At 40.3% G+C, this 16,738-nt stretch overlaps 1 protein-coding gene across 1 annotated transcript in view; it reads right to left on the reverse strand.

The window, feature by feature from the left end:
• The window catches only part of LOC133623052 (breakpoint cluster region protein-like), a 107,450-nt gene extending 99,321 nt beyond the window's left edge, over window positions 1–8,129 (reverse strand). Inside the window, exon 1 of the mRNA XM_061985979.2 lies at window positions 6,600–8,129. Within this exon, the coding sequence (XP_061841963.1) occupies window positions 6,600–7,917 (1,318 nt within the window). The 5' untranslated portion in view covers window positions 7,918–8,129. The remainder of the gene's footprint in view (window positions 1–6,599) is intronic.
• Window positions 8,130–16,738: the final 8,609 nt, after the last annotated feature.

Here is a 16,738-nt window from a genome sequence, read left to right on the forward strand (position 1 = left end):
TTACAAATTCCACCACACCTAGAGTGTGTGTGACAATCATTGGTACTTTAACTTTAACATTTTACAGAGAATATTTAGAGTTTTATGCTGAAAATAAAGAGAAATACATATAAATGATGAATGAAATGGATAATGAACATTTAACATCACTTTTTCCTTTTCTGATGACTCTTGTTGGTAAAGACAAAGACAAAGGTAAAGAGTTGTTCAGTTCTTTCTTAATCAATCAATCAATCAATCAATGTTTATTTATATAGCCCTAAATCACAAGTGTCTCAAAGGGCTGCACAAGCCACAACGACATCCTCGGTACAAAGCCCACATAAGGGCAAGGAATAACTCACCCCAGTGGGAGACCGAATGCAATGGATGTCGAGTGGGTCTGACATAGTATTGTGAGAGTCCAGTCCATAGTGGATCCAACATAATAGTAATTCAATAGTGTTTCTCACCTTCTTTATAAAAGTACTTGCACTTGCAAAAATGTTTGGCCTCATGGTGGCTTATTTTGAAGTCATACTCAATAAAAAATAAAAGCACAGAGATTGCGTTATTAATGCGTGGGATTCTGCATGTGGGCACTCGAATCTGCGAAATGATATGTGTTCAAACAGTTTAGATTGTTATGTGCAAAGTTTGGCCGTACGATAACCAATACAATATGCATAATCAATGACAACATTTTGGGACAAAAAGTGACGTTGATGCAAATTGAGCACTTCATTTGTACAGAATTAATTTACTAGTGGGCATTCTTATCCACTTACAAACATAATAACAAGATGTAACATATTAATGGATAGGAATTATAGTAAATCATTCTAACAATTGTGGGGAATTTGTTGTTGATTATAATAGCATCTTGAAGCTGCAGAGGCGCTGCTTGGAGTGCACAACTTGGCTTGTGGCCAGTGGATGTCTAAATGAGTTTGTGGTCTGAAGAACAACAACATGACTTCAGCTCTGGGAAGTTCACACAGACCTAAATTATGACACTCCTCCGGGCAGGATCATTAAATGGTATCTAAACAGATGCTCAGAACATTCTGAGACATTTTCCCATCTCATTTAGAAATATAAATAAATGAAATAATTGATTCAAAGTTAATTTTGTTAAATGTCTGTGAAAAAGCCGTTTAACCAACATTTCAACATCAATGGCATTAATCGAAATAGCGGCAGAGATCACCAATGCAATAGTGTTTATGGATTCAACAAAATATCATAATATCTTAATAAACAAATTAGAAAGGTATGGAATCAGAGTGTTGGTTTTAAACTGGGTAAGAAGCTACTTAACCAACAGGGAGCAATACGTGAAGATAGGCGAACACACTTCCACAAAGATGAAAATAATTTGTGGCGTACCTCAGGGATTAATACTGGAAACAAAATTGTTCAATCTCTATACAAACGATATTTGCAAAGTTACAAAGGACTTAAAGTTAGTATTATTTGCAGATGATACAACTGTGTTTTGTTCAGGAGAGAACACACAGAAGATAATACAAATAATAACAGAAAAAATTAACACATTAAAAAGAAGGTTTGACAAAAACAGACTATCTTTGAACCTCAGTAAAACTAAAATAATGTTATTTGGTAACAGTAGAAGGGAAAGTCAAATACAAATAGACGGTGTAGACATTGAAAGGGTAAAAGAAAACACATCTGGAAATCTCTTTTAAAAATATACAACATAAAGTAGCAACAAACACATCAATAATGAATAAAGCAAAACATGTTCTGGACCAAAAATCACTTCATATTCTCTACTGCTCGCTAGTGTTACATATCTGAGTTATTGTGCAGAAATATGGGGAAACAACTACAAACGTGTGCTTCATTCATTAACTGTGTTACAAAAAAGATAAATTAGAATAATACATAATGTTGGCTATAGAGAACATACAAACACTTAATCTATTGAATCATCCATCCATCCATTTTCTACCGCTTGTCCCTTTCCGGGTCGCGGGGGGTGCTGAAGCCTATCTCAGCTGCATTCGAGCAGAAGGCAGGGTACACCCTGGACAAGTCGTCACCTCATCACAGGGCCAACAGTGATATCAATAATATTCAAATAAACGACTTGGTGCATTCGCAAACATCTAAAATGAAGTACAAAGCAAACCATAACCTGCTACCCAAGAATGTACAACAATTCTTCTCAACAAAAGGGGAGAAATATAACCTTAGAGAAAAATCTAATTTAAAACATTTGTATGCACGTACAACACTTAAGACCTTTAGCATATCTGTAAATGGAATTAAATTATGGAATGGATTAAGCAAGGAAATTAAATAAAGCACCAATATGAATTTAATTACCATGAATTGATTAACGTGGACCCCGACTTAAACAAGTTGAAAAACTTATTCGGGTGTTACCATTTAGTGGTCAATTGTACGGAATATGTACTGTACTGTGCAATCTACTAATACAAGCTTCAATCAATCAATCAATGATTCAGTTCAAGAGACTGTTCAAACTACACATGTTCACAAAGTACAAAGAAAAAGAATTCTGATAAACCTTTAAAAAAAATTAGATAATCTCAATCATCTCCTAAGTGAACCATAAACTACTTAACTATTTATTTATGGGAACTTTAATTATTGTGTATATGTTTATATGTCTAATATTTCTTTATGTATTCAATACTTGTTTATTTACTTGTGGCATGTTTATTTATTGACTATTCTGTTACAAACTGAGAAGAAAGAAAAAGGATAAAACTGCTATGATATTTAAAAAAAAAAAAAAAAAAGGGGCCGGATTAAATATGCTCTGCTTATTCCTACTACTGATGCATTATATTGTAATTGTATTGTATGCATGTTTGGAAACTGAAACCTTGAAATTAAAAATGTTCACTGTATGTAATGTACACTTTTCTACATTGATGATCTTAATATCATCATAAAGAGGGGACTTTGATGGTTTACTGTTGGTGTGAAAATTTATTCATTTGTGCTACTGGATAAGAGTAAATATTTTAAAGATTCTTGTTTCTTGAGTAACAGTAAAGGAATATAACAATTATAGCTTTGAAAGGGCTAAAATATTCACTATGCAACAGTGTAGTCACTATGGCATGTTAATCCTGTTTACAGTATGCTTTCCCACTAGACAAGGCTCAATATTATTTTAGTATACACTATGTCATTTTGTGACAATTGTTTTTTAGTGTGCCGTAGAGCGGGGGTCAGCAACCTGTGGCTCTAGAGCCACATGCGGCTCTTTAGCGGTGCCTTGGTGGCTCCATGGAGCTTTTTAAAAAAAAGTATGGAAATGGGGAAAAAACTTTTTTTTTGTTTGAATATGGTTTCTGTAGGAGGACAAACATGACACAGACCTTCCTAATTGGTAGAAAACCCACTGTTTAATATGTTTGTGCTTCACGAATGAGAGTATTTGGTGAGCGCCATTTTGTCCTACTAATTTCAGCTGCCCTTGAACTCACCGTTGTGTGGACTGTGACTGAACAGCTTGTTTACATGTATAACTTTCTCCGACGCTGCCACAGAAAGACGTGTTTTATGCCACTCTCTTTGTCTCATTTTGTCCACCAAAGGTTTTATACTGTGTGTGAATGCACAAAGTTGAGCTTTGTTGATGTTATTGACTTGTTATGGAGTGCTAATCAGGAATATTTGAGCTAATTTAATTTATTTTACTTATGTCCTTTGTGTATTTAATTTATATTTGCTTCATGACACATTATCTGTATGTAATATTGGCTACATTTCTGATAGTTTTTTGAGTGCCATGTGTTCCAGACCACAGCAAACGTAACCCAGCTTGCAAAGATTGTAATAAATCCCTGAGAAGAAGACAGTCTGTCGTTTCCTTTAAATTGGACACACACATCGATACCTTTGGCCATTCAAAGAAAGTCATTTCCAGGAGTTATCTCACCCTCTGAGAATTGATTGATTGACTGAAACTTTTATTAGTAGATTGCACAGTGAAGTACATATTCCGTACAATTGACCACTAAATGGTAACACCCGAATAAGTTTTTCAACTTGTTTAAGTCGGGGTCCATTGATTCATGATACAGATATATACTATTTTCATAATACGGTCATCACACAAGATAATCACCACAGTATATAAATTGAATTATTTACATTATTTACAATCCGGGGTGTGGGATATGGAGGGGGGGGTTAAGTTAGGTTGGAATCAACACTTCAGTCATCAACAATTGCATCATCAGAGAAAATGACATTGGAACAGTGTAGGTCTGACTTGGTAGGATATGTACAGCAAGTATTGGACACAGAGAGAGAGATCAGAAATTACAAGACAAAATGACTACATTTGATTGTTTACATTTGATTATTTACAATCCGAGGAGGTATGATGAGGAAGGGAGGGTGTTAGTTTAGGGTTGAAGTTGCCTGGAGGTGTTCTTTTAGTGCAGTTTTGAAGGAGGATAGAGATGCCCTTTCTTTTACACCTGTTGGGAGTGCATTCCACATTGATGTGGCATAGAAAGAGAATGAGTTAAGACCTTTGTTAGATCGGAATCTGGGTTTAACGTGGTTAGTGGAGCTCCCCCTGGTGTTGTGGTTATGGCGGTCATTTACGTTAAGGAAGTAGTTTGACATGTACTTCGGTATCAGGGAGGTGTAGCGGATTTTATAGACAAGGCTCAGTGCAAGTTGTTTACTCTGTCCTCCACCCTGAGCCAGCCCACTTTGGAGAAGTGGGTAGGAGTGAGGTGTGATCTGGGGTGGAGGGAGAAGTTTTACTAATGTTTTCCAATGTTGTAAAAATGTGTAGAATAAATATTACATTTCAACATTTCTGTCAACGAAGATTTGCGTCAGCATAGTCATTTTGATAGTAGGCTAATATAGTTAATTAGTTACTTACATCATGTGTTGCCATCATTATAACACTTATATCAGACTTTTAAAGTCATTTTGATAGTAGGCTAATATAGCAGTGACGTGCAGTCATGGAAAGAAAAAAAATGTAAAAAGAAAAAAATTTAAAAATTAAATTGTTATATGTATCCAGTGATTATACTATAAAGTTATTTTCCATTTAACTTCACCAGTTTTAGATTATTTTTATTCAAAATCGCTGAATTTTCACATTTGCCGTTCAAATACTGAGAAGAGACGGTGCGGTGAACAGCAGCCAGTTGAGGCACGTCACTCAGTACCGCAATATGGATTGCGCAATGACTCGGCTAACTGCTGGCCTGCTGTGCAGTGAGACTGTATTGCTATATGAACTATATTATACATTTCCATAGTTTAGTTAGCTGAGGTATATAATGTACAGTGTATTTTGTCAACAACTGTATGTGTGTAAAGTATTTCTTGTGCTGAGCGATCATAAAACGGCTGCAAAAGACGCACTGGCTGAGGCTCGCCTCCTGCACCCCCGCCGTAGAATTGTTATATCAACTAAAGCCCACACTTAAACTTTCCACGTGCAAGATTGAATCTATTTTTAAAAATTATTTCATAAGAAGCCAAAAAGTGCAAAAACAATAATGTTGGTGTTGGAGGAGTTGTGAATGACTGCAGGGACACAACATTAGATACACCTGCAGACTGCAGGTGTACCTAATTCACAACTCCTCCAACAGGAACATTATTGTTTTTGCACTTTTTGGCTTCTTATTAAATAACTTTTGTAACCTATTTTCATGGGCTTTCCTCTTTGTGATGTTAAGTTCCTGTTATGCGCTGTTATACAGTATATGCCTTGAGCTCTTATTTTGAAGGCGCTAAGAGCGGAAGTGATGTCACGTTGCGGAGGTTTTTGAAAGAAGGTAATAAAGTGGTCCTCGTGTAAACTGGAGCCTCCATGTTTGTTATTTTGTAGTTTCATACAGTATAGGCGACATTTATAAACCCTCGGTTACACTTTTTTAAATAGATTCAATCTTGCACGTGGAAAGTTTAAGTGAGGGCTTTAGTTGCGGCGCATGGACTTAATTTCTAAGTAAAGGTAAGACCATAATAACGTTTTTTTTTATTAAATGTGCTTTTTTGTGTGCTACAGTTTGTATGTGTAAAGTTAAAGTTAAGTTAAAGTACCAATGATTGTCACACACACACTAGGTGTAATGAAATTTGTCCTCTGCATTTGACCCATCCCCTTGATCACCCCCTGGGAGGTGAGGGGAGCAGTGGTAGCAGTGGCGCCGCGCCTGGGAATCATTTTTGGTGATTTAACCCCCAATACCAACCGTTGATGCTGAGTGCCAAGCAGGGAAGAATGCTGGTATGAGCTTTTAAACATAACCCGTTAACTGCTGCCAATCAAATGGTGAATAAGATACTCTTTAGGGTTCATATGTTTGTAAATCTGACTGTGATGAAGTCAGTGCCTCACCAGCCATCAACCTCACCGCACGTCACTGTAATATAGACACTTACATCATGTGTTGCCATCATTATAAGACTTATATAAGTCTTTCAATTTTTTGCGGCTCCAGACCGATTACTTTTTTGTATTTGTGGTCCAATATGGCTCTTTCAACATTTTGGGTTGCCGACCCCTGCCGTAGAGTATAAACATGTGTTGTTTGGAAAGTGAAGAGTGTGTGTGTGCATTCCAGACATACCCAGATCTCCTTGAATACTGTTGTCATGGGAGGTTCTGCTGGACACGGTGGAGTCCCCATCACTGGGCCAGGGTTGGCCCGTCTTATGTACTCTGATGGCCGCGTCAGTCAGACCCACCTGCTGCCTCAGACGCTTTAGGGAGAGAGGTGTGGGCGGACTGCTGCTGTCGCAGGACTGCTGGGACGGTGAGCGACTTTTCTCCCTGAACATCTGATAGGCAGTGGGACTGGGAGAGACATGGCTGGACTGGCCTGAGGAGAAGTCCTCTTCGCTGGATGTCAGGTTCTCGTTGGAGCTACAGTCTGGAGTGTATCCTTCTCCAACATCGTCAAAGCTGCCAGGGGAGCAGGAGTGCCTTGGCCATGTAAGGTGTGTGTCTTCCTCTATGCTGTGGTCTTTAATGTGGATTACTCTTGTCTCCCGCTCAGCAGCCATCATACCCCCAACATACACACTAGCATACGGCGGGCACTCAGCTGCCTGTGGCTCAGACGTCCCTCCGGTAGAACGGACAGCACAGTCTTTCAGGAAGTGTTCCTCAGGTTCATCATATATCCCATTATAGCTGTAGTTCCCCTCCGTGGACCTGCCCCGTTGGAAACACTTGCTTATGTCCCCTGTAGTGGCCGAAAGGTTCCCTGGTATGGAATGAAGAGACCTCTTACGCTCCATCTGCATGGCCTGACAACCGAGTGTGCTGATCTTGTCCGAGACCTCCCTGTCGTTCACTTTGACCAGTCCTCGCTCGTAATGGTACTCCATGTTAACGTAGAAGGGTTTTTCCGGCTCTCCCATCACCGACAACGCTCGGCCATCTCCGGACGCGTGAGAATTGGCTCTCCTGATGCGCTCAAAGTTGGATCGCAGAGCTGCAACAGAACCCGGCCCGACTGGGAATTCCGAAATGTCTGACTCCGGGCGAAAAGGTGACGCTCGACCCTTCGATTTGGCACCCTCGGCCTCTCCCTCTGGATGCGGTGTCCATTTTGCGGTCTTGCCGGGTCCTGTCTGCGTCTGCTCCGCTTCCTTTTTGTGACCATCCGGACCGCCGCAAACGTCCCCGTCACTTGTCTGCGCCGGCCTTTTAAAACCCCACCGTTGCCCGTCGTAAGACTTCTTCTCTTTGGCGAGGAGAGTCTGCAGGTAGATCATCCGAAAGCGCTCTTTGTTTACCTCCTTCTCCAAGTGTCTGATGGACGTCTTGCATTTGACCAGCTCCTGTTCGATCGCTCCTAAAGAGTTGAGCTCCATGCACGGTGGATCCGATTCGGGGAACTGGGTTCTCCAAGCGTCGATAAACCCCACCGGTTCCACCATGGTTAGCAACCAGACAAGACACTATTCAGTGAAGAGTACAAACCAAAAAGACATCCGAGGTATATGCCGAATTTAAATGTTGGTTATTTAAGAGCCCCATAGTGGTCAGGTTAAAGGAAGGATCCACTTTAGGTGTCTTTACTCACAAAAAACATCTGTCCAGTTCTTTTGGCAAGAAATATGGAGCCTTCCTTTCGATGGTCTATCCTCTGGAGATGTTATGTCCTCTATGCTTGCTGTCAGACTGACTGAAGGCTCGATGGTGCTCTGCCTCCCCGTCAGAGCAGCTCCAGGAGGCGGGGCATAGTTGTGTGATTCGGGATTACTCTAAAATTAGAAGAAAAACATAACGACCAACAAAAGTAGGTTTCTCGTAAAAGACAAATCAATGTCAAAGGTGGTTGACTCAAACGAGAAGAGAAAATAAGTTAGGTGCATTAAAAAAAAACGTCAATATTCACTTCCTTGAACACCAATCTCGCTTTTTTTTCTCTTGGGTGGGAAAACAACACCGCATTGTGCGTCCTCCTCCACGCTGTACTAGAAAGTTCCACGCGTTGGAATGAATTTTAAAGCAGAGTTGGAAGAAAAGGTTCAAAAGTTCAGCAGCACCGCGCGTTCACGCTGTGCAGAAATGCCTCTCTTGGCAGTTTTGTACTCACCGATATCGTCGTTACTTTCTATCGCGTTATCTGTCCCATGTTTTTGTCAGCATTGCCAAATACACAACTATTTACGCCCAACGTAGTTTAAACGCGCATGCGCAAACAGAGCCCTCCTTTGAAGCTTCTTTCTGTTAGCAACCGACCTGCTCCATGCCCATGGTATCCAGGGGGCGGGGGGAATGATCGGTACAGTTATCGATTTATTCGATACCAACACCGTGTGGGATAAATACCAGCGTGACTACAAGGGTAAATTTTCAGTATGTGTATATTTTCACGAATGTTTGTGTTGTTTTATTTATTTTTTAGGTTTTTTTAATTATCAAATTAATTATCAAATTAACATAAAAAACTCAAGATACACTCACAGTCAGTGCAACAACCCAAATACTCTCCCTTCCCCCCATTCTGACTCATTCACACTCATTCACCCAAAAGGGTTGTTTAATTCTGTTATTAATATTCTGGTTCCTACAATATATATCAATGCGGTCTTTTTCTTTATTTCTTTAGTTTATTTCGAACATGAACACACTTACAGCATAATACATCACACAGTTTCGCATCATTTCACTTTACATCATGTCCGAAAAGGAGTAGGAAGAAGCAAAGCTTATTTAATCCTACCCCTTTCTAACTTCAAAGCGTTTACAAATATATAGAATCATTTACTGACCTTTTTATATAATAAAATAACATCTATGAATTAGTATACAACAGTTTTGTAATATGTAATTAATTAATTAATTCAGTCATTATTAACATACTGAGATGAAGAATATTTTATTTTCAATAAGGTTGAAAGTATTTCTCATAATTCTTCTTTTTTGTACTCTGTAAGCACTATTATTTTGAACAACCTCTTAAACTGGATCATATCAGTACAATTTTTAACTTCTTTACTTAATCCATTCCATAATTTAATTCCACATACTGATATGCTAAAAGTTCTAAGTGTTGTACGTGCATATAAAGGTTTTAAATTATTTTTTCCCCTTAGGTTATATTTCTCCTCTTTAGTTGAGAAGATTTGTTGTACATTCTTTGGTAGCAGGTTATAGTTTGCTTTGTACATCATTTTAGCTGTTTGCAATTTTACCAAATCACCGAACTTTAATATTTCTGACTTAATAAATAAAGGGTTTGTGTGTTCTCTATATCCAACATTATGTATGATTCTAATTGATCTTTTTTGTAACACGGTTAGCGAATGTAGTGCACATTTGTAGTTATTTCCCCATATTTCTGCACAATAACTCAGATATGGTAACACTAGCGAGCAGTAGAGAATATGTAGTGATTTTTGGCCCAGGACATATTTTGCTTTATTCATTATTGACTCATTCACACTCATTCACCCAAAAGGGTTGTTTAATTCTGTTATTAATATTCTGGTTCCTGCATTATATATCAATGCAGTCTTTTTCTTTCTTTCTTTTAGTTTATTTCGAACATGAACACACTTACAGCATAATACATCACACAGTTTCATATCATTTCACTTTACATCATGTCCGAAAAGGAGTAGGAAGAAGCAAAGCTTATTTAATCCTACCCCTTTCCCACTTCAGAGCGTTTACAAATATATAGAATCATTTACTGACCTTTTTATATAATAAAATAACATATGTGAATTGGTATATACAACAGTTTTGTAATATGTAATTAATTAATTCAGTCATTAACATACTCAGATGAAGAATATCTTATTTTCAATAAGGTTGAAAGTATTTCTCATAATTCTTCTTCTTTGTACTTTGTAAGCACCATTAGTTTGAACAACCTCTTAAACTGGATCATATCAGCAGGGGCGCCAAAAAGGGGGGGGGGGGGGGGGGGTAAAGGAGACGGATTCTAGGGGCCCATGATGGAGGGGGGCCCAGAGAGGCCCCTAATGATGATGAAATTATAATACAAAAAAAATAATGACACTGTGTTGGGGGCCCTGTAAAGATTCTTTTCATGGGGCCCAAAATCCCTAGCAGCGCCCCTGCATATCAGTACAATGTTGAATTGAATTGAATTGAATTTTTTATGAATGTTTAACTTCATTACTTAATTCATTCCATAATTTAATTCCACATACTGATATGCTAAAGGTCTTAAGTGTTGTACGTGCATGCAAATGTTTTAAATTATTTTTTCCTCTAAGGTTATATTTCTCCTCTTTAGTTGAGAAGAATTGTTGTACATTCTTTGGTAGCAGGTTATAGTTTGCTTTGTACATCATGTTAGCTGTTTGCAATTTTACCAAATTACCGAACTTTAATATTTTTGACTCAATAAATAAAGGGTTTGTATGTTCTCTATATCCAACATTATGTATGATTCTAATTGATCTTTTTTGTAACACGGTTAGCGAATGTAGCGCACATTTGTAGTTATTTCCCCATATTTCTGCACAATAACTCAGATATGGTAACACTAGCGAGCAGTAGAGAATATGCTCATTCACCCAAAAGGGTTGTTCCCTTCTGTTAGTAATATTCTGGTTTCCAAAATATATATCAATGTAGTCTGCAAGGGATAGAGTCCGTGAAGCACACAGGATTGTGTGTGCTGCTGGTCCACTAATAGTACTAATCTTTAGCAGTTAATTTAACTCATTTTCATTGATTACAAGTTTCTATGTAAGTCCATCCATCCATCTTCTTCCGCTTATCCGAGGTCGGGTCACGGGGCCAGCAGCCTAAGCAGGGAAGCCCAGACTTCCCTCTCCCCAGCCACTTCGTCCAGCTCCTCCCGATGATCCCGAGGCGTTCCCAGGCCAGCCGGGAGACATAGTCTTCCCAACGTGTCCTGGGTCTTCCCCGTGGCCTCCTACCGGTTGGACGTGCCCTAAACACCTCCCGAGGGAGGCGTTCGGGTGGCATCCTGACCAGATGCCCAAACCACCTCATCTGGCTCCTCTCGATGTGGAGGAGCAGCAGCTTTACTTTGAGCTCCCCCCGGATGACAGAGCTTCTCACCCTATCTCTAAGGGAGAGACCCACCACCTGGCGGAGGAAACTCATTTCGGCCGCTTGTACCCGTGATCTTGTCCTTTCGGTCATAACCCAAAGCTCATGACCATAGGTGAGGATGGGAACGTAGATCGACCGGTAAATTGAGAGCTTTGCCTTCCGGCTCAGCTCCTTCTTCACCACAACGGATCGATACAGCGTCCGCATTACTGAAGACGCCGCACCGATCCGCCTGTCGATCTTACGATCCACTCTTCCCTCACTCGTGAACAAGACTCCGAGGTACTTGAACTCCTCCACTTGGGGCAAGATCTCCTCCCCAACCCGGAGATGGCACTCCACCCTTTTCCGGGCGAGAACCATGGACTCGGACTTGGAGGTGCTGATTCCCATCCCAGTCGATTCACACTCGGCTGCGAACCGATCCAGTGAGAGCTGAAGATCCTGGCCAGATGAAGCCATCAGGACCACATCATCTGCAGAAAGCAGAGACCTAATCCTGCAGCCACCAAACCAGATCCCCTCAACGCCTTGACTGCGCCTAGAAATTCTGTCCATAAAAGTTATGAACAGAATCGGTGACAAAGGGCAGCCTTGGCGGAGTCCAACCCTCACTGGAAACGTGTCCGACTTACTGCCGGCAATGCGGACCAAGCTCTGACACTGATCATACAGGGAACGGACCGCCACAATCAGACAGTCCGTTACCCCATACTCTCTGAGCACTCCCCACAGGACTTCCCGAGGGACACGGTCGAATGCCTTCTCCAAGTCCACAAAACACATGTAGACTGGTTGGGCAAACTCCCATGCACCCTCAAGGACCCTGCCGAGAGTATAGAGCTGGTCCACAGTTCCACGACCAGGACGAAAAACCACACTGTTCCTCCTGAATCCGAGGTTCGACTATCTGGCGTAGCCTCCTCTCCAGTACACCTAAATAAACCTTACCGGTAAGGCTGAGGATTTTACTCATTTTCATTCATTACAAGTTTCTATGTAAGTTTTTAGATTTTATTTTAGTTTCTTTTTTCCATCCATCCATTCATTTTCTAGCGTTTATTCCCTTTAATTTTTTATTTTTTTTATATAAAGGACATTATCTTCACCAGACCAGGTTGTCAATGAAATGTGATTGTTTAAAGCAGGGGTGTCAAACTCGTTTTCATTGAGGGCCACATGGCAGTTATGGTTGCCCTCAGAGGGCCGCATTTAACAATGAGTAAAATATGAATATACATGTACATATATATAATACATGAACAATATTTTTTTTTACATAAGCTGCAAAAAAAAATCTTAAAATTGTACTTTAAAAACTGGCAGCTCAGTCACCAGAATTTTACAGTAAAAGCAGTGGGTTGTTTTTTTAAAGCATATAAAAAAATGTAACAAATGGAATGGAATGGAAAAACAATACCACTGTTTTTAGCAGTAAAATTCAAGCAACAGAGCTACAAGTTGTTGGTTTTTTTTTTACAATGAAATCTTGTTGTTTCAATGTTTTTTTTGTTAGTTTTTTAATGTTTTAGTGTCTTACTGTATATGGAAAAAAACAGTACCAAAGTTGATTGTACGGTAAAAAACCGTAATTTAACCGTAAAATCTATTCTCAATTTTACAGTCTCCAATTTGATTGATAATTTGTTTTGAAATCATAAGTCAAGCAGATATTTAAGTACAGCATTTATCTTTATTTTACCAAAAAATATTTTTGCAATACATGATAATATAATATTTTGATGTTGATTAGAGATGCGCGGTTTGCGGACACAACCGCGGAGTCCGCGGATTATCCGTGGGTCGGGCGGTTGAAATAAAAAAAAATTAGATTTTATCCGCGGGTCGGGTCGGGCGGTTGAAATAAAAAAAAATTAGATTTTAAATAGATTCAGGCGGGTGGCAGTTAAACCAATTCGGAAATATATATACATAGTTAAATGTTGTTACCCACATACGAAAATCGAGCAGGCACCTGCAGCATATGCCACAACAGAAGAAGAAAAAAAAAAGAGATGGCAACGCCGGCAGCAAACGTGGTACGCGACAAACTAAAAAAGGGAATACTAAAGACCAGGGGGAAAAAAAGGCCAGAAAAGTTCAGCGTGGACTCGTTTTTATGAGGTTGTAAATCAGGATGATAGTAATGCTGGCTACGTGATTTGCAAGAGCTGCGACGCTGTTTATGTCTACGACAGTCACAAAACCGGGACATCTAACATGGTGCATCACATTTGTGTAAAACCCCGAACCTCCACAAACACCCTGAGCATGAGCAGTTTCGTCCGCCGTGATCCCAGAAGATGTTAAAAAGGATGTTAAAACAAGATAGAACGCAGCTGCCTGCAGCAGTTTGAGTGGCGCGAGCACGCTTGGAGGTGCGCTCAGCGCGGCTCCCAGATGATTGCGCACTGGTGTGCGTCTGGGCCGTGACAGCGTGGCACGCATTGAATGTCTCTGCTCCATTGGATCAGTCTCCTTTCTTTAACAGGCAAAAGCTTTATAACCTCACTAATGCCTTGCATCGTCTATATTAGATATATAACAACGGGCGGGTGACGGATGGCGGGCGGGTGCGGTTTTGATTAAATGTTAGTTCGGGTGGATGGCGGATGGTTGACGACTTTTGTGATGCGGTTGCGGATGAAATAATTGCCTATCCGCGCATCTCTAATGTTGATAATATTGAATTTTAAAAAGATATGCAACTGCATGCAGTACATTATTTTTAATGTCAAAAAGGAAATAAATAAGAATAAGAATAAGAATGAAAAAATATTAATCATCGACGTTCCATTGGGGTTGTGAGTTTTTCCTTGCCCTTATGTGGGCTCTGTACCGAGGATGTCGTTGTGGCTTGTGCAGCCCTTTGAGACACCTGTAATTTAGGGCTATATAAATAAACATTGATTGATTGATTAATTGATTGATTAAGCATTTTATTAACGCATATTATTTCTAGGCTTTCGCGGGCCACATAAAATTATGTGGCGGGCCATATTTGACCCCCGGGCCTTGAGTTTGACACCTGTGGTTTAAAGGGTTCTTAAAACCAAGTCCAGTCCAGATTATGTCCAGGTCGGGCTCAGCAAAGCACACCTTCATTTATGTACACTCAAATTAAAGAACACAACAACAGATTGCATATAACCTTTGATTGATTGATTGATTGATTGAAACTTTTATTAGTAGATTGCACAGTACAGTACATATTCCGTACAATTGCCCACTAAATGGTAACACCCGAATACGTTTTTCAACTTGTTTAAGTCGGGGTCCACGTAAATCAATTCAAGATACAAATATATACTATCAGCATAATACAGTCATCACACAAGTTAATCATCAGAGTATATATATTGAATTATTTACATTATTTACAATATTTACAATCCGGGGGGTGGGATGAGGAGGGTTTAGTTGATATCATCACTTCAGTCATCAACAATTGCATCATCCCCCCTCTCACAAACGCCTGGATAAGGGACTTCCTAACGGACCGACCCCAGAATGTGAGACTTGGCCCGCACCTCTCATCCTCCCCCACGCTGAGCATCGGCTCCCCACAGGGCTGTGTGCTGAGCCCCCTCCTCTACTGCCTTTACACCCATGACTGCAGTCCGGCCCACAGTGACAACCTTACCGTCAAGTTTGCCGACGATACCACAGTGGTCGGGCTCATCTCCAGGGGTGACGAGGCTGCCTACAGAGAGGAGGTCCTGAAGCTGACGGCCTGGTCTTCGGAGAACAACCTCGCTCTCAACACCAGCAAGACCAGAGAGATCATCGTCGACTTCAGGAGGAGCAGCACCGACCCTGCCCCCCTCTACATCAACGGCGAGCGTGTAGAGAGGGTCCACACCTTCAGGTACCTTGGAGTCCACATCTCTAATGACTTCTCCTGGACAGTCAACACCACATCAATCATCAAGAAGGCTCAGCAGCGGCTACACTTCCTTAGAGTCCTCGGGAAGTACAACCTGAAGCCTGACCTGCTGCTGACCTTCTACCGCTCGTCCATCGAGAGCCTGCTGACCTACTGTATTACGGTATGGTACGGCAGCTGCACTGCAGCAGACAGGGAGAGGCTGCAAAGAGTGGTCAAGACGGCTCAGAAGATCATCGGCCGCCCTCTCCCCTCTCTGACGGACATCTACACCTCCCGCTGCCTCAACAGAGCCAGTGCCATCATCAAGGACAGCACCCACCCTGGCTCTGACCTGTTCCACCTGCTGCCCTCTGGGAAGCGCTACAGGTGCATTAAAACCAAAACAAACAGGCTAAAGAACAGCTTCTTCCCCAGGGCCATAACCATCCTGAACGGACTGCCCCATTGTCCCTCATAACTGCCTTCTCTTCGGTGCAATAACCCATTCCACCAACCACCCTGTTTTTGTTTTGTTTTTTCATGTATATATTCATTTCACACCATATTCATTGCACTTCTACATTTTTTTAATTTTTATATATTTGCACATTGTTTTTCTAGCATGCACACATTGCACTGTATGGAATGGCCTCAATCTCGTTACCTTGCGTAATGACAATAAAGCTGATTCTGATTCAGAGAAATGGACATTGAAACAGTGTAGGTCTGACTTGGTAGGATATGCAAAGCAAGCAGTGAACATAGTGAGTTCAGAAAGCATAAGAACAAGTATATACATTAGAAATACATTTGATTATTTACATTTGGTTATTTACAATCCGGGGAGGTGGGATGTGGTGGGGGGAGGGTGTTAGTCTAGGGTTGAAGTTGACTGGAGGTGTTCTTTTAGTGCGGTTTTGAAGGAGGATAGAGATGCCCTTTCTTTTACACCTGCTGGGAGTGCATTCCATATTGATGTGGCATAGAAGGAGAATGAGTTAAGACCTTTGTCATACTATAAACAAAAGTACATTTTCAAAATGTTGTATTGTTTATATTATTACATTGTTGGCATTATTAAAGTCATATCGTTTTTAACTCAAAAACCCCAAAAATTTGAATGAGAGCCAATTGGTTTTCCTTTTTATTTAGGCTACTTATTTTTGCACCATTTTTCTTAAGTGTATGTAAGAAAGGGGAATAAGGAATACATTTTCCATTATCTTATGTTGTATTTATACATTTTTAAATTGATCACAAATACCGGGGTTGCCTAAAATATTTATCCGGTGTTTTAATTTTATTATTATTATAATTATTATAAC

This window comes from Nerophis lumbriciformis, linkage group LG12 (assembly GCF_033978685.3).
Source record: "Nerophis lumbriciformis linkage group LG12, RoL_Nlum_v2.1, whole genome shotgun sequence".
Lineage (NCBI taxonomy): Eukaryota > Metazoa > Chordata > Actinopteri > Syngnathiformes > Syngnathidae > Nerophis > Nerophis lumbriciformis.